This window comes from Sorex araneus, chromosome 5 (genome assembly GCF_027595985.1).
Source record: "Sorex araneus isolate mSorAra2 chromosome 5, mSorAra2.pri, whole genome shotgun sequence".
NCBI classification, from domain to species: domain Eukaryota; kingdom Metazoa; phylum Chordata; class Mammalia; order Eulipotyphla; family Soricidae; genus Sorex; species Sorex araneus.
In genome coordinates, this window is record NC_073306.1 from 120,611,763 (window position 1) to 120,628,881 (window position 17,119).

A 17,119-nucleotide genomic window follows, 5' to 3' on the forward strand; every position below is an offset into this window, starting at 1 on the left:
CTCGGTGGGGGCTTGCTCACCCTGTGTTGTTCTTGGCAGGGATGTTTTTGAACTCAACTTCGTGAATGCCAAGTTCTCCAGTGGTTACTATGACTTCTCTGTCAAAGTGGAAGGTGACAGCCGTTACATTGCAAATACCGTAGAGGTACGTGATTTTCTTGTCTTCTCCTTTGTCATGGTTAATGCTACATATATGTACAGATGTATGCAAGGAAATGACCAAAGAATTAACATTTGGTTCCCTCACTTGAAATGACTGGTGTATGTGAAGAGAGGAATCAGTTTGGGACCAGAGAGGTGACTAAGCCACTGAATGTGGGCTTTGCGTGATGCAGGAAGCCCAGCATTTCCCCCCAGCATCACGTGGTTCCCCCCGAATCAGCGGCTAAACCCCCGAACATAGTGCTGGGAATAGCTCCGTGTGTGCCCGGAGTAGCTCAGAATACACCTGGTGTGACCCTAAAACAGGAGCAGCAGTAGCAGCAAAAGAGGGCCAGGCTCGCACTAGACTGTTTGACAGAACCAGTCAAGAACTTGGTCACAGGGCTTTTGCTTTTTTCCTTTCTCATTTTCCATTGTAATTTGCCATTATGGGATTACATGAAATTTAGGAAGTAGGAAAATCTTGAAGTCACCCACAATTCTGCCGAGGCAGAAATAGTTCTCAGATGTTGTGTATTTCAGGCTTTCATGGGTCTAGGAAAGTGCCTGCTGCTAACGAGGTGCTGAGAAGCTCTCACGGGCTCCCGGCCCTGGAGTGAGTCTGTTTGGGTGAAGCACCAGAGAAAATCTTCCGTAATGAACTGTTTCCCCCGTTCAGCTCACTCGGGCTGCGCTGAATATCCGAGTGGCTTCAGACCTCATTTATTGTGGTCTGAGGCATTCCACATCAGTGCTCTTCCAACTAATTGACGTTTTCCCCTTCAGGCCCTGTGGGTTTTTTTTTTTTATAACCTCTTTGGGAGGAAGTTTATTTTAGATGAATTGTACATTTTGCTACTTTTACAAACTGGAATACGGTGTAACCTTTTCTTATTGTAAATCAGAATTGTCGGTAGTTGAGCTCTTTCTTAAATGCCTGGTGAGTTCTGTGTGCACAGCTGCCACTGTTACCTCTCCAACAGCTTCATGACAGGCGGGATCAACTTGCTTCCTTCCCTGGGTGAGGCCGAGAGTTGCAAGAGTAATACAGAGAATTCCCACTCACCAGGCTTCCCAAGTGTTCACTTCCATCACTGCAGCGATCCCCGCCGGGGAATGAACGTTAGTACAGTGCTAGCAACTGCTCTGCAGACTTCGGTTCGAACTTGACCACTTACCCCACCCGTTTCCCTTCTCTGGCCCAGCGTCCAGCCTGGTTGCCTGTTCTGGGAGTTGTTGCATCCCTTTAGCCTCCCCCAGATGAGGATAGTGTATCTCTTGGTCATGAGACTTTCCAAGAGAAACTGGTTAGTTACTTCGTAGAATGTCTCTTAGGTTTGTCTGATATTTCTCCATAAGAACATTCAGCTCGTGCTGTTGTTGTTTTTTTTTTTTTTTTTGCAAGACTGCTCCAGATTTCTTGACTGCAGAGTTGCCGTCTTTGTGATTGTCTGGTACTCTGAGACTTTTCTTTGTGATTGTCTGGTACTCTGAGACTTTTCTGCCTTTCCAGTGCGCAGTATGACCTTGCTTCCCACAATTATTACTGGTATGTCTTTCTTTCAAAGGGTGATTTGATCTTTTAGTCTTTCTGCATAATCAGTTGAAATTATGCTGTTAGAAAACACTGTGCCCCTCCTAAACATACAGATTGCTTGTCTCAAATATTTGATATTTACAGGTAGTAATTTTATTCCCAAGGTTAGGATTCGTCACTGTCATTCCCGATATTCTTGCTTGGATTATCCCAGGTCTGGCCTTTGCTGAGCCTCGTGACGGGCTTCTGAGCCACACACTCCCTTTCAGTGAAAGACTGTGGCATCAGGCAGCCTGACCTTTCCGATTATCATTACTTAACGGAGCTAGGGAGGTAAGTTAAATACTTAACAGGCAGTGAGTTTGACACAAAGGGAGATTTTTTTTTTTTTTTAATTGAATCGTCGTGAGAGCAGTTACAAGGCTTTCGGGTTTAAGACTTGGTCATACAATAATGAAACACCCGTCCCTTCATCAGTGCACATTTCCCACCACCAACAACCCCAGTATACCCCCCTTCCAACACCCTCCCCCTACCTGCGTGGCAGATGATGTCCACATGACTCTCTACTTTGATTATATTCAATCTTTTGACACAGGGCCCGCCATTGTTATTTGAGATTTTTCCCCCAACACTGAGGTCAGCCGAAAAAGCAACACTAGTCACTATGTTTTCTATTGCTGCTTATGAATAGCCTAGGATGTTGCGCGGCCTACTGAATTTTGGGATTCTGGATTTTGGAATTCTGGAATTTCGATAATTAAATCTGGAGGGATTTCTGCCAAATGCCTCTGGGTTCCAAGATTTGTTTCTGAGTCTCTGGGATTATGGCCGTTTGTGGGTGGCGACTCGCGTCTCGTTCGGGAGGGGGAGGAAAGGAGAAAGGAAGATTCTTGCTAAAATTCTAGTCTGCCTTTTTTGTTGTTGTTGTTTGATTTTCTGTCTTTTGGGGGCATGAGATAGCTGTGGATTGGGGCAGATTTTATTTGTTTGGTTTTGGGGCCACACCTGGCCGTGCCGGGGGCTGCTCCTCACTCTGTGCCCAGGGTTGCTCCTGGTAGTATTCAGGGAACCACGTACCTGAAATAAAACCCAGACTTCGACCCAGGCCTCCCCTTTAAGCCCTGTCTCTGGCCTGGCAGAAACGTCTGGACCGGAGTCCAGTCTCTCACACAAAATGCGCCTAGAGACCACGGTATTATGTATCTCGAACCTTTAAGATCCAGATTCTTTGCTTTCCATTTCCTTCCTGAAGGAGCTACTTGCAAATGAGCACATTCGAGGTAAGCGCCCCTGGGGTCTGCACCAACGCCTCTCCTGCCTCTCCAGCCCCCGCCGTCACACTCGCCGCTTCATTTCTGCTTGCCACAGCCTTGCACTGAAAGGGAGCGTGAGGCTCAGCAAAGGCCAGATCTGGGATGATCCGAGCAAGAATATCGGGAATGATGGTGACGAATCCTAGCCTTGCCGGACTGTAGTTGAACAGGCTGAGGGGTGGCTCAGTGGTCAGCTCATGCTCACTGCCTGCTCCCCACCACTGCGGGGTATGGCCCTGGTGGCCTGCCCCACTGTCACCACCATACCAGTCTGAACGTGGCCAGGTGGACCCCGAGAATAAAGAAAATAAAGCCAGTTGATCATAAGATGAGGGATAGTTTCTAGATTGAGAATATATGTGTGTATATATATATACATATATATGTACTTTTTTTTATTGTGTTGCTCTATATTTTTTTTTTGTTGTGTTGCTCTATATTTTTGTCTTTAGACCAGTACTGTGGTGTCTTCTTGATTACTCTAACAGCTTGGTTTTTCAATAATATAAAGCCTGGTGTTTCTGTGGTCCTTGGAAAATTTATTTTAAGTACAAATTAGCAGAAATAACAGCTAATAGCTTTTACTCACATAATGGAAACAGACCCTAATTGGGGCCACTGCCATTTTCCTTCTCGGTGATGGCGTGAGTGTCGCAGACCTCCTCCCCCTCCCCCGTGGAGGTCTGTGTGTGTGCATGCACACGTGTGTGGGTGCTGACAGGGTCTGTGTAACCTCAGTCCTCCCACTTAGAACCTCCGGAGTGTCGTCAGCAGGGACCATTTTCCAGCCCGGGAGATGCCTGCAGGTGGTCCAAGCACATTAGCGGGAGCCGGGGGTGGGAGACACATAATAGCACTTGCTGGCTTTGGCCTTGCCATCACAGAAGCAAGGGTTTCAGAGGCTCTTATTAGCATTAATCGCCCCTAATGCGCCATTATTTTTGAGCGTAATGAGCTAAACAGGGCAGCTATTACTCCCAGAAAGACTGCATTTCCTGGCATTAAAGCGTGTTTTGAGGTGTACGTGGCGTGCAGCACAGACGGGTGAGGGTGATTCATGGTGTCACAGGCCGAGCTTTGCCGCTCACCACGTCTCTCTTCCATTATAAAAACTGACCGTGTTGGGCTGAAGAGCCGGCCCTGGCGTCGACCGAGGCGGGCGGACTTTTCCTTCTCAGTTTGCTTTCAAAGAGCAGCATAGAAACACTTTTCTTGGGCTAGAGTGATAGCACAGTGGGTAGCGCATTTGCCTTGCATGCAGCCGACCTGGGTTAAGTTCCCAGCATCCCATGAGTAACCCCTGTGCATCACCGGGTGTGACCCAAAAAGCAAAAAAAAAAAACAACATGTTTCTTTCCTTTTTTTTGCTTTTTGGGTCACACCCAGCGATGCTCAGGGGTTACTCCTGGCTTTGCACTCAGGAATTGCTCCTGGCAGTGCTTGGGGGACCATATGGGATGCCGGGGATCGAACCCAGGTCGGTCGCGTGCAAAGCAAACGCCCTACCCGCTGTGCTATCGCTCCGGCCCTGTTTCTTTCTGATGTTCCCAGAGATGTGTTTGTAGCAGGGTTTGGGGGACAGGAGAACTGACTTAAACTGTTCTCCCCTCAAGAACAGCCCCGTGTGCTGTCTGTGCTACAGAGACAGCACTAACTCGGGGGCTTTTTTGGTTAAGGGCTAGTAGAGTAAACCAGAAATGACTTGAGTGCCCTGCAGTTTGCCCTTTGTCCTCCCTAGGGTCTGAGTTGTCCGGGAATGCTTAAGATGTCCATGTCGAATAAACGCAGAGCTGAGTCCTGACCAGCAGGTGTTAACTTGACTCTGGGCTTCCTAGAAGTTGGGAGTCAGGATTCGATGCAAACACTGGAAAATTCATGGCTTTTTTTTTTTTTTAATCGCTATAATTAGGATCCACTGAGGTGCCTTACACAGATCTTTAAATGTGTTTGTGTGCATCCATGGAGATGGGGGAGGGGAGCCCATTAAGGAGCTTTGCCGTTGAAACGCATCCCTGGCCCAGGAGCGATTACTTTTTAGATCCCGTTCCTGGAGGGGCACTGTTGTTTGTTGGTGTATGCTTTCTTTTATTTTAAATTTAGTTTTTTTTTAGTTCGGGGTGATCCTTTCTGTCAGTGTCCGTAAAGGAAGTGTAAGGAGGTGTGTCACAGGCTGTGTGTGTGTGGTGGGGGAGGCCTGGGGTCCAGCCACTCGCCTCCCAGGGTCCCCAGAAACTGCCAGATAAGGCCCCGGAACAAAGAGCCAGAGAAAGAAGGAAGTACGGCCCGGGGTGTGGCTTAATGCACACTCCGATGCGGGAGGCCCTGGGCCCATTCCCTAAGGTGGCCTCTTCCCCCCAGGAAAAACAGGAACCAAAGGGGGGGGCAGCCTGTCACACATGTGCTCATCCTCAGATGCTTGGTTTTATTCCAAGGGCTCCCAAGTAGTGCTCAGTGGCTGCGCTCAGGCAGACTCGGCTTGGTATTGCTTTTCTAGCCCAGCGGTGCTCGGGAGACCGGGCTCTGCCAGGAATCGAACCCAGGACCTTCCTGTGCCAAGCTTGTGCTCCCGCTCTTCTCGCCCTTCAAGCCATTTCCCTGGCTCTCAGGTGCCTCTGGGAGTTTTTGGCTTTGATATTATTTTATTTTTTGTATTTTGGATCACACCCACCCCTGCTCACAGGCTTGATGACCTGGCTTGATGCTCAGGGTCACTCCTGACAGTACAGGGGATCTTTGGGGGCTGGGAGTTGCGCCTGGGCCTCTTGCACACAGAACACGTGCTCCAGCCCGAGGAGCTTTTTCCCTGGCCCAGACAGTCTGTTTTATTTATTTATTTATTTATTTATTTATTTATTTATTTATTTATTTTCTTTTTGGGTCACACCTGGCAATGCACAGGGGTTACTCCTGGCTCTACACTCAGGAATCACTCCTGGTGGTGCTCAGGGGACCATATGGGATGCTGGGAATCGAACCCGGGTCGGCCGCGTGCAAGGCAAACGCCCTACCCGCTGTGTTATCGCTCCAGCCCTGACAGTCTGTTTTTAAAGAAATAGTAAAAGATGTAAGTCCAGCACAGGAAAATTCACAATGAAATTTGAAAGTCTTCTCTCAGGGCTGGGGAAATAGAGTCACCCAGTCTCCAGGGCCCAGCAACAGACAGGCTTCGACTTGAACTCTGAGCCCGTCCATCAACGACTGTATCGGAGAGAAGGTCGTGTCTCTGCGTCTCTATAGACACCACCGTGTCCTTTGTAATCGCTTCGTCGTCAGAGGGTTCGTGTCCCATTATTGACTGATCTAGTCTCCTGTTGATGGACTTTTAAGTGGGGTAATGATTTCAACATCACATTTACGAACCGAGTGAGTCCTTAAGAGGGTAAACCAGAAGTGAAAAGAGAATTATCTGGTTAATGTTGATGAAAATTGCAGCGTAGTTCGCTCTGGGAGACTTTGACTGTGAGGGGGTCCCACCCAGCTCCTGCTTCTGCCCACCCTGGAGAGCCGAGTCTTGCTCTGTGTCTCGGGCATCCTGGGTCGCAGTGCCTGTGCCTGTGCTTTCGCGGCACCTTGCCTGTCCCTCCATGAAAGCAGTGATCTGGGCTTGCGTCGTTTTCCCTTGTATTGCGCTTCTCCTGGGGACGGGCAGTGCACTGCACTGTCTCTGTGTCCCTGTGCCCGTAAGGACTCCGGAGAATTCTCGGGGGGTGTCGGGAAAGGGGTCTCCAACAGCGCGTCCTGCCTGTGGGGCCTGCGGGATGGCTCAGGCGTGTTCTGTCTTGGATATGCGAGTTCCATCCCTGGCACTGAAGACCCCCGGACACCACGGGGTGTGGCCCAGGTGGCCCCCATCACCACTGGGCCCCAAGCAGTGCCAGTCACCTGGGAGCCTCCCCATCCCCCAAATAAGTCAGTAGTGTTAGTGCGTTAGTGCTCCACCCTAGGCCTGGGTGGCTTTTTCTTTTTGGTTCACACCCAGAGATGCGCAGGGGTTACTCCTGGCTCATGCACTCAGGAATTACTCCTGGCCTTGCTTGGGGGACCATATGGGATGCCGGGGATTAAACCCGGGTCAGCTGTGTGCAAGGCAAATGCCCTACCCTCTGTGCTGTCGCTCCAGACTCCTTTTTTTTTTTTTTTCTTAATTTAAGCAAAACAGAACACTCCTATTCAGCTATTCTAGAGGCAGGAGAGTAGGCTGCCAAAAGGATTTTCTTGATAGCAGTCTTTATCCCTTTTTAATTTTTCTCCTTTGACCTCGATGTGACACTGTCACACCTTGATAATGCATTTTTGAAACTGCCAGAGCTATGCGGGATCCCATTCTCTGCACCTCCCTCCCTTTCTCCCTCTGGATCTGGCTTAAACGACAAGCCAGTGGATTTGGCAAGGATTTCCTTTGGCATTACATTCGAGCTTATCAAATATTTGGAAGGCTTACAGATCAATGTTTGCTCATAAAAAAAAAAGTGCCTGGGGTTTGCATAATTTGCACATTCAAACTTAGATTCTAACTCCAGAATTTCCCATCACGTAAACTTTTAGCTTGTTTCCTCTCTGAGAATTTTCTTTCTTTTTCTATTGAGTTTTTTTTTTTTTTTTTTGCTTTTTGGGTCACACCTGGCGATGCACAGGGGTTACTCCTGGCTCTGCACTCAGGAATTACTCCTGGCGGCTCTCAGGGGACCATATGGGATGCTGGGAATCGAACCCGGGTCAGCCACATACAAGGCAAATGCCCTACCTGCTGTGCTATCGCTCCAGCCCCTCTATTGTCTTTCTTAATGAGAACAGTCACACAGCCTTGATTCATGCGGTAATCATACGAGGATATTCAAATCAGTACCAACAAGCAGTTTAGAATAATACTCCCAGCGGCGGGGTACTGTGCGAGGACCACACTGTGGCCCCCTCGGCAGGTATTCGCTCCATGGGTTGCACGTGGTCACTCCATTGATCATTTCTAGTCCGAGACGCTCGGCAGTAGAGTAATAGACTCGCCTTTCAGCACGCTATGTCCCGAGTATTTTCTTGTCTTTTTTATTTGTTTATTTACTTTATGTTGTGGTTCGTGAGATCAAGCCCAGGCCTCATGCATGAATATGCCAACACGTGTAAGTATGTGTGTGCTTATAGTTCATGATTGGGTAATGACTATAATCATGAAGACTCCTACCCTAGAATTTTTTTTCCTGATTTTGCTCACCAATAATAGTAGAAAATTTGGGGGACCGAAGAAGATAGCTGAGCAGGGTGAGATTGATTGAGCTCATGCCTTGTGTTCAGGGAACCGAGTAAGACCCTTAGCACTGCCAGGTCTGGCCCGGACCTACCCCCCACCAAGCAAAAAAAGAGTAGGGAAAAAAGTGTGTGTGTGTGTGTGTGTGTGTGTGTGTGTGTGTGTGTGTGTGTTTTATTTATATACTTGTTACTTATCTTTTGTTTGTCTGGGGGCCATACCCAGCGATGCTCAGGGGCCACTGCTCCTGCCTCTGCACTCAGGAATTACTCCTGGAGGTGCTTGGAGGACCATATGGGGGATCGGACCCAGGTTGGCCTCGTGCAGGGCAGGTGCCCTCCTTGCGCTACTCTTGCTCCAGACCCTACTCACTGCTTCACTTGGCACTTTCCCTTGTGTGACTCTAGCTCAGAATCAAGATCTCGACTGAAGTTGGCATCACAAATGTTGATCTCTCCACTGTGGACAAGGACCAGAGCATTGCACCCAAAACGACGAGGTAGGTAGGGGTAGGTAGGGTGAAGATTGGGTGAGGGTGAGCCCCAGCTTTACTCAGCGGGTGCTGAAGTCACTAAGGACCAGCCTTCTGCCCCTGGCTTGGATGTTTTAATAATGGCAGTGGGGCGGGGACATGTCCAGCGTCTGCTAGGGCAGGTGTCTCCGAGCATGATTCGGAGTCGGGGGGCCTGCAGAGAGGGTGTAGCCTAAGGGTAAAACAGCAGGTGTGACTTCTAGAACCATGTTGCTTGGTTTGTCCCCGACCATCTTTTGTTTTTTGTTTTACTTGAGGGCCATACCTGGCTGCACTCAGGGCTTCCTCCTGGCTCTGCACTCGGGAATCACTCCTGGGGGGTGACCACAAGAGGTGCTGGGGATGGAACCGGGGTCAGCGGCATGCAAGGCCAAGGCCCTACCCCCATCCAGCCCCTCCCCTGGCCATCTTAACCTAAAACCCCAGCTTAGGACAAGTTGAAAGATCCTTTCTCATCAAGTCTGAGACCTGGCTTCTAGGAACAGAGACTGCATACAGCGCGTAGGGTGCTGGTCTTGCACGCAGCGGACCTGGGTTAGGTTCCCAGCACCCCAGATGGTTTCCCAAGCACTGCCAGAAGTGATCCATGAGCACTGCCTGTTGTGACCTTCCCCCTCGCCAAAAAAAAAAAAAAAAAAGGCAGAAAAATTCATTGAGATGGCGTCTGGGACAGAGAGACAGAGTTTCCTGGGTCTTCTTCGTTTGGTTTGGTCTTGGAGCCCCGCCTGGCAGTGCTCAGGGCTTTCTCCTGAGCTCTGCTCAAGGATCATTCTTGGTGGGACTCTGGCGGTCGTGTGTTGGGGATCAAACCTGGGTCAGCTGTGTGCAAGGCAGGCACCCCACCCTCTCTACGATCTCTCTGGCCCCCCCTGTTGTGTTTTTTTTGCTTTTGTTGTTGCTGTTTTTTCCCTAGGCGTCACCCCCAGCAGTGCTCAGGGGCCGTGCTGCTAGGTGTGTGCTCTGCCTCTGGAGCCGCCCCTCGGGGCCAGAGAGATGATGGTGATGGTGTGTTAAGTAGTTAAGGCCCCTGTTTTGCCTGTGGCCACAGCCGTGATGATGTGTCAAGTCCCCGCACCAGTAGGGTCCCCAGCATCGCCAGTGGGGCCCCTCAGCCCTGCGTGGCGAAAGAGGAGAGGAAAAGCTCTAAGGACCTTTTGCCCCCAGTCTCCTCCCTGCTGGCCTCCCGACCTCATTCTGGTCTAGGTCTCTGGTCCTGCCTGCTCAGCGCTCGGGCGTGCCGTGTGTCTGTGGGCACCCGCGGGAACCCCTGTGCTCCCTAACTTGGCTGAGCTGGTGCCCTCAGGTGCTTGCAGTGGGCGCACACAGCGCGTTTCCCCCCAGATTGCTGCTTTTCGGTCCCGACTCTGTGAGTCCAGTCTCTCCCCACCGCAGATCCTTCCCACCTTCGTCTGTCCCGGTGGGAGGCAGGCCGAGACTGACGTCTGCACTTTCTGCTCTGCTCAGAGATGCCGCTCCTCTCTGAACACTTGTTCTCTGAATGTCCCTCGCAGAGTGACCTACCCAGCCAAGGCCAAGGGCACGTTCATCGCAGACAGCCACCAGAACTTCGCCTTGTTCTTCCAGCTGGTAGACGTGAACACGGGCACCGAGCTCACTCCTCACCAGGTCAGAATGAAACTTGGGCAGTTCTCCTGCGCGCGCGCGCACACACACACACACACACACACACACACACACACAATGAAATAAGGGCAGTTCTCCCAAACAAAAGCCCTCCTGTGTCTCAGAGCTAAGATGAGAGAGAACAGTGGAGAACACTCCAGGACAGACAGACAGACAGACGGGCGCGCGCGCGCACGCACACACACACACACACACACACACACACACACACACCACCCCTCCCTGCTTCCCTTTGTATTTGTTGCTGTTCTTGAGTGGCCGGGGACACACACACACACACACACACACACACACACACACACACACACACACACACACACCACCCCTCCCTGCTTCCCTTTGTATTTGTTGCTGTTCTTGAGTGGCCTGGGGTCACAAGTGCACATGCCCGCCTGTGTCACGCACACACTTGTCCGTGGTGCTCACTCAGGTTCCCGTTCCTGTGCTTTGGTGTTTGCTCACATGCTTGCCAGCACAGGTGGCAGAGCTCTGGGGTTGCTCACTCTGCCGTCCATCGGATGCAGCAGGGTGGCAGCTTTGACCCTACAGGGAGGCAGGTGCTCTGAGCCAGCCACTGCGCGTCTCCAGGCCAGATCTTAGTTTCTTACTCCAGAGCGTGGGTGTGGGGAGAACTGAGTGGACTGGATTCACGTGTTGTGTTGAGAGGAGTGTCAGTGCTGTTCACTAGAGCCTGCGCTAAGTGCTGGCACGGGTCCTTGATCACCTTCACTGATGCACCACAATTAGGAGTTCATGCCCGCGTCTCAGCAAGGTCCACTGAGGTTAAAGAGCCCGCTCGGCTAATAAGTCAGTGCGCCCAGATCTTTGTTCAGAGCCCGGGTTCTGTCCAGCGCGAGGCTGCTCTCTTTGGTCGGAACTCTGCTGCCACTGAGCCTGTAGCTGCAGGCACTCAGAAACTGAAAACTGGACTCTTACAGTTCCACCCCATTTCCCTTCTCTTCACCCTCTGGTAAAGAAGCTAATTGGGCAGCAAAGTGGCCAGAAGGCTGGCAGAGAGAAGAAATCACAGCAATGGCAAAGGGCTTAAATCATCCACAAACTGGGCCTCCCCCTCCGAGCAGCAGGCAGCTCACTGCCTGGGCCTCTCTCTGTTACTTCTTTTTGTTTTTCCTCCCTTGTAGCTCAGAAAGTTACTTCTGCTCTCTCTGCACAGGAGAGAGGGTGGGTAGGTGGGTTGGCGTCTCTCCTTGCCCTCAGGCAGGTCTGCGAACCCCACACCGCCATGGGGTAAGCCCCACCCCACTCCACTTGTGCCTCTGTGATAGGATGGTTGGCCTGACTCAGTTTTGACCCGATTAGATGAAAAGTCGCATTCTCGTTCCACCTAGACATTCGTCCGGCTCCATAACCAGAAGACTGGCCAGGAAGTGGTGTTCGTGGCTGAGCCCGACAGCAAGAACGTGTACAAGTTTGAGCTGGACACCTCGGAGAGAAAGCTGGAGTTTGACTCTGCGTCCGGCACCTACACTCTCTACCTGATTATTGGCGATGCCACGTTGAAGAACCCGATCCTGTGGAATGTGGTAGGTGCCGGGATGCGCCCTGGCCAGGCACAGTGTGGCCTCTTCACCCCCGGCCCGCCATGGGGAGGGACCCACAGTCAGGGGTTGGTAGCACTTGACTCCTCCACGCAGGCCGGGGTCACCCTGCTGAAGCCCTCCCGCCACATCGGGCCCTAGTGTGTCCTGTCCAGCCCCGTCGGGAGTAGCCTGAGCACTGCCCAGGAGCGCCCCGCACCCACACACACCAACTGCCCCTCCTCCCAAACAGTGTTGAGTGACTGACAGTGTAAGTCTGTCCTGTGGGTGCCACTGTGGAGGTCTATGTAGGTTGTACTGGAAGGAGGTTTTTTAGACCACAGTAAGACGCTGGAGGGCAGATTCACAGGCACGTGTGCCCCAGTTCCTGGCCTGGAGACGGGAAGGCCCTTGCAGGAGTCCCGCGTAGAGCTCAGAGTCCCTCGGCCATGCGGAACATTAAGGAGCCAAGCTGGGTGCAGCGCGTCACCGCTGGCACGGGCTTCCACCTCCGGGGCTCAGCTTTGATTCGTGCCACGAGAGGAAACTGCTTCCAAAACATGGCATCAAAGTTTGGGGTTGAAGGACCACAGGGCTTTTTCCAAGTCGCCCCTGGGACTGCGGGGAGATGGCCGGGGAACGGGCTGCAGACAGGCACGCGGAGCTCCAGGGTTCAGGCTTGTGGATTCACTGTGCCGGGGCACCTGAATGGGGTTGCGGGCTGCAGGCCTGGAGCTTGCAGGAAAGGCAGCGTCTCCCTCGGCAAGACAGGCAGCCGTGTTTCCGGGCGCTGTGCTCAAGCTCCTCTTCCTCTCCTGACCTTCGGCTGCTGCTTGTAGGAGAGCCCGTTCCCTTCCTCCTCCCTCCTGATAAGTCCCAGTTCCAGGGACCCCGAGCAGTTCTGATTGCCACTGTAACAGCCCGGGTACCAGCTGGGATCTTTGAGTTAAGCTGCTCCCCGGGGCTCACTGGACCGGCAAGGAAACTGGAACTCTCACTCTAAGAAGCCCTGTCAGCAGATACTTGACTTCTGTTCCTGAAATTCCTACCACCTTCAGTTTCCAACTGACAAAGCGGCAGTGATTGGACGGCTCGTGGCTCTTCCCCACCTGGGCGCCGTCACGGTCGGGAAGCCCTGTCCTGCCGAGGAGCCTCCCCGCCCCGTGCCTTTCAACACCGCCCTTATCTTTTCAGGCCGATGTGGTCATCAAGTTCCCCGAGGAGGATGCTCCGTCGACCGTCCTGTCCAAGAACCTTTTCACCCCCAAACAGGAAATTCAGGTATCCCCAGAGGCCTTCTCCGCTTCTCTGGGGAATGCGGAGTGGACACTGAGGGCTGGTGGGGGGCTCTGGGCCACGGTCGCCTGCTGATGTGTTTGATCGTTGGATCTTCCCGGTCAGTCCCATCCTCGCGCTACAACAGCTGCCCCCAAGAGTGGACCCTGGTGATTAGCTCCCAGAGGACACTGACTTTGGTCCCAAAGTCAGCAGGGGGGCCCCAAATCAGAACCGAAACAGAGGAGGTCCTACCCTTGGGCCACTGCTCCTGGGCCACCACGCTTGGGTGGCCACTCTTGGGGTGTCCGGGTCAGGTCTCGCTGCCCCAGGCCAGTCCTCCTTCAGCCCTGAGATGAGTGGTCCCTGCCCGGCCCAGCCCCAGGCATGGCCTCAAGACCAAAGGAGGCGACAGGTGTGGAAGGAAGAGAGGCTGGGAAAGTGTCTCACCAAAGAAAGAGTGTGTCTCGAATTATTTTCGCATTGCTTAAGGAAGTGGAGGTGGATCGTCCCGGGGGACTGTTTTGCAGTCACGAGAAATGATCCTGCTCTATTACCATGGAAACCCAGCTCGGAGTTAATGCTTGCCGTGTTTAAGGCAGACTGCTTAATCCCATTTCACTCTCAAGGGGGGACGTGCAGGAGCCCGAGAGCAGGCGCCTGGTGGGAGCTTTCTGCTCGGCCCGCCAGATGGATGTGCTGGTGCTGTACACGAGCGCAGATGGTCGGCCCCGGCGCGGTCGAGGCGTGAGATGCAGGGCTGCGTCCTGAAGGGTGTTGAAGGGTGCTGGGTGCCGAGTGGTGTGTAGGGAGGTGCAGTGGCCACGTCTGCACCCACGGAGGCAGCAGGACCAAAAGGGAATCTGAGCTGAAGACCTGGGGACAGGTGTCTCGGGCCCGACTGCCTCTCGGAGCCGGGTTGTCTGGACGCTGGCACGCGGGAAAGACACTGTGCCGAGTGTGGCTGTTGGAGGGAGATGTCTCCAGGGCAGGAGACAGCTCAGTGGGGGCAGTGCAGCTCTCTTTGCTGGGAACCCCTTCCACCCAGCTGCCTGGTGCCCAGAGCACTGCCAGGAGCGCTGCCTGAGCACAGAGGCATGTGACCCCCAAACCAGAGGCGGGGGAACGCACAGGGTCAGTGGTCAGTCCAAGCCTCGGAGGATCGCCATTGTCCTCCCACCCCAACCTCCCAGCTACATGCCGAGGTGAAGCGTTGAAGCGGGCCAGGGAGAAGGTCTCCGAGCACTCGCAGGGGGAGCACCATTTGCCAGCACCATTTGCCTCCAGTTGTACAGCCGATAGAGCTCCCTAGACTCAGGCTGGCAGCGTGGCACCACGCCGAATGGGCTTCCCGGAGACCTGCTGTTGAGTGGGCAGCGGAAACAAGGAACTGGGGGTGGATGCATGGCTGGCTTTCCGGTTTGGGTCTGGGCATCAGGCAGAGGGAGAAAGGGAGACCATTTCAGGGCTTCCGGGACCCTGGGGTAGGCGAGGGAGGGATGTTGGGCTTGGGACCCTCCAGACGAAGCTCTGTTACATCTCAGGAGGGAGGTCTGCACCAGCCAGCAGCTTTGTGGGGTGGCAGCGTGTGGCTGTGCCACCGGGGCACCCAGAAGCATGCTGGAGTCCAGGCCCCAGGGCAGAGCCGAGGAAGGGACCACGCGGGCTTTCAGCCTCCCGGAGACACTTTTTCTTCCTGTGCGTTCTCCGTGTTTTGGTTCCGGTGCAAGCAGCAACGGCTGCGGAGACAGGCGCGCTCTTAAATATCCTTGGTGTGTCCTCTTTTGGCAGCACCTGTTCCGAGAGCCGGAGAAGAGGCCCCCCACGGTGGTGTCCAACACCTTCACCGCCCTCATCCTCTCGCCCTTGCTGCTGCTCTTTGCTCTGGTGAGTAGCTGTGGCGAGCAGGGGCCATGCTAGCCAGCAGGCAGAGCCATTCCTTTGTGCTCTCGGCCACACCAGAGCCCCCAGGGAGTGGAGTCCAGCAGCTGTTACCTGAGCCAGTGGGCCAACACGGCCGTGAAACTCCAGTTCCACTGGAGTTGGGGGAAGAAGCCAGAGCCACGGTCGGTTAGCGAGGGGCACGAGAAAGCACCTAAAAGCTGTTGGAAGTGACAGCCGTGTATGGGGAGTCATGCTCCACGGGCGTGTTCAGGTGGGGTCTCGTGTGACAGACGAGGCCCAGTGCTGCCAGCTGGGACAGAAAGCCAGAGAGAGCAGGAAGGCCTCATGGAAGCCGAGCTCAGTGACAGTGTGTGGCTTACCGGGGAGCAGAGAGATCCCATTCTGCTAGGCCAGGACGGCCGGCCTGCCTCGCCCCAGCGGCAGGCAAGGGCTCTGGCCCCCGATTCAGACTATCCTCCGAGTGCAAACCCCCGCCCGAGTCTGACCTGTGTGTGGGCCCACCTCCAAGGAGAGGGCCTGTTGGGGAGGGGAAGGAGATTTTTATCTAATATACTTTAGTGTTGGGTTTTGTTGGGAACGATAGTACGGCGGGTAGGGCGTTTGCCTTGTATGCAGCCGACCCGGGTTCGATTGCTCCACCCCTCTCGGAGTGCCCGGCAAGCTACCGAGAGTATCTCACCTGCACAGCAGAGCCTGGCAAGTTACCATGGTGTATTGGATATGCCAAAAACAGTAACAACAAGTGTCACAATGGAGACATTACTGGTGCTCGCTCAAGCAACTCGATGAGCAATGGGATGACAGTGATACAGTGATTTGTGTTTTAACCATCCCCCCCAAAAAAAGTTGACATCATTAAGGGATAGAGGGTGGGGGTGGGGGTTGTCCCTTTAAAATTCATTAAGTTATAAATAGCTTAGAGAATTTTGGAGGACTACATGGATAACTCACGAGAGCTTTTTGGAAAACCGGCTATGTGCCTGACTCAGTCGTGGGGTCAGCGTGCCAACACTTTGAGGAGCAGAGCAGGGTGTGGCCCCAGTTCCCTCGGGGCACCTCGAGGACCACAGCTCCCAGACGCCCAGTGCCACAGCACGAGCTGCCCCTGGCTCTGGCCTCACATTCCAGAGCAGTCAGTGGCACTGTGGCCGCTTCATCCTCAGGGGAGTCTCTGTCCTTGGGGCATCTTGCTTTCATCTGTTTTAAGGTAGGAAGGGTTTGCAGTCATGGAAAGTGGCCTTTGGCGTCCCGTTACCCGAGCACGCGCGCTGCGAGCAGGTATCAGGATGCCTTTTTCCCAGCGAGGACTTAGAATCGGGTGTTTGTCACTTGGAAAAACTCCCTGTCCTTCAGGTCCACCAGAACTTTCGAGCCCCTGGGCTGCTCATTGGATTAGCATCGACACGGCGGCGTGCGTCGCCTCCCCTTCATGTTCTAATGTCTTTTTAATTTATTTCTCTTCATCCTTCAGTGGATCCGGATCGGTGCCAACATCTCCAACTTCAGTTTTGCTCCTAGCACGATTATCTTTCACCTGGGACATGCTGGTAAGTGCCCGGGGCTGCTAATTTCATTTAACCTCCTCTGACATTTAGCCTGTCCCCGCAGAAGCCCTGTTAAGTAGACCCACAACCTATTAACTATAATGACTTAATGGCATAACATTTCCCTCTTCCTCCTGGCCTTTTAGGACAGTTAATACGATGATAAACCTGGTTGGTCCATCAGCTCCTAACAGCTGTCATTATATCGGGCTTCGGCTGTCCGGGGCTGCTGTTAGCAGGCCATTTGCCCCCGTTTAATAGCCCTGCTTGTTTCCAGAGATGACTCACTTAGTGTATCTGCACTGGGCCGCCTTCCTGGGCGAGGAGCGTCCGTGCCGCCTCTAAAGGTTATCTTTCCCCACCGTATCGATCTCCACGTTTGCTGGTGGCTGCCTGGATGGCAGGAGCAGACCGTCGCTCCCACACCTAGACACACTCGCCTGTGCTG

At 53.2% G+C, this 17,119-nt stretch overlaps 1 protein-coding gene across 2 annotated transcripts in view; it reads left to right on the forward strand.

The window, feature by feature from the left end:
• The window catches only part of RPN2 (ribophorin II), a 49,305-nt gene that overhangs the window by 27,265 nt on the left and 4,921 nt on the right, over nucleotides 1–17,119 (forward strand). For both annotated transcript variants that reach the window (XM_055137864.1, XM_004612500.2), the window contains exons 9-15: nucleotides 40–145; nucleotides 8,641–8,732; nucleotides 10,277–10,391; nucleotides 11,759–11,953; nucleotides 13,142–13,228; nucleotides 15,014–15,109; nucleotides 16,599–16,674. In XM_055137864.1, coding sequence (XP_054993839.1) covers nucleotides 40–145; nucleotides 8,641–8,732; nucleotides 10,277–10,391; nucleotides 11,759–11,953; nucleotides 13,142–13,228; nucleotides 15,014–15,109; nucleotides 16,599–16,674 — 767 coding nt within the window. The remainder of the gene's footprint in view (nucleotides 1–39; nucleotides 146–8,640; nucleotides 8,733–10,276; nucleotides 10,392–11,758; nucleotides 11,954–13,141; nucleotides 13,229–15,013; nucleotides 15,110–16,598; nucleotides 16,675–17,119) is intronic.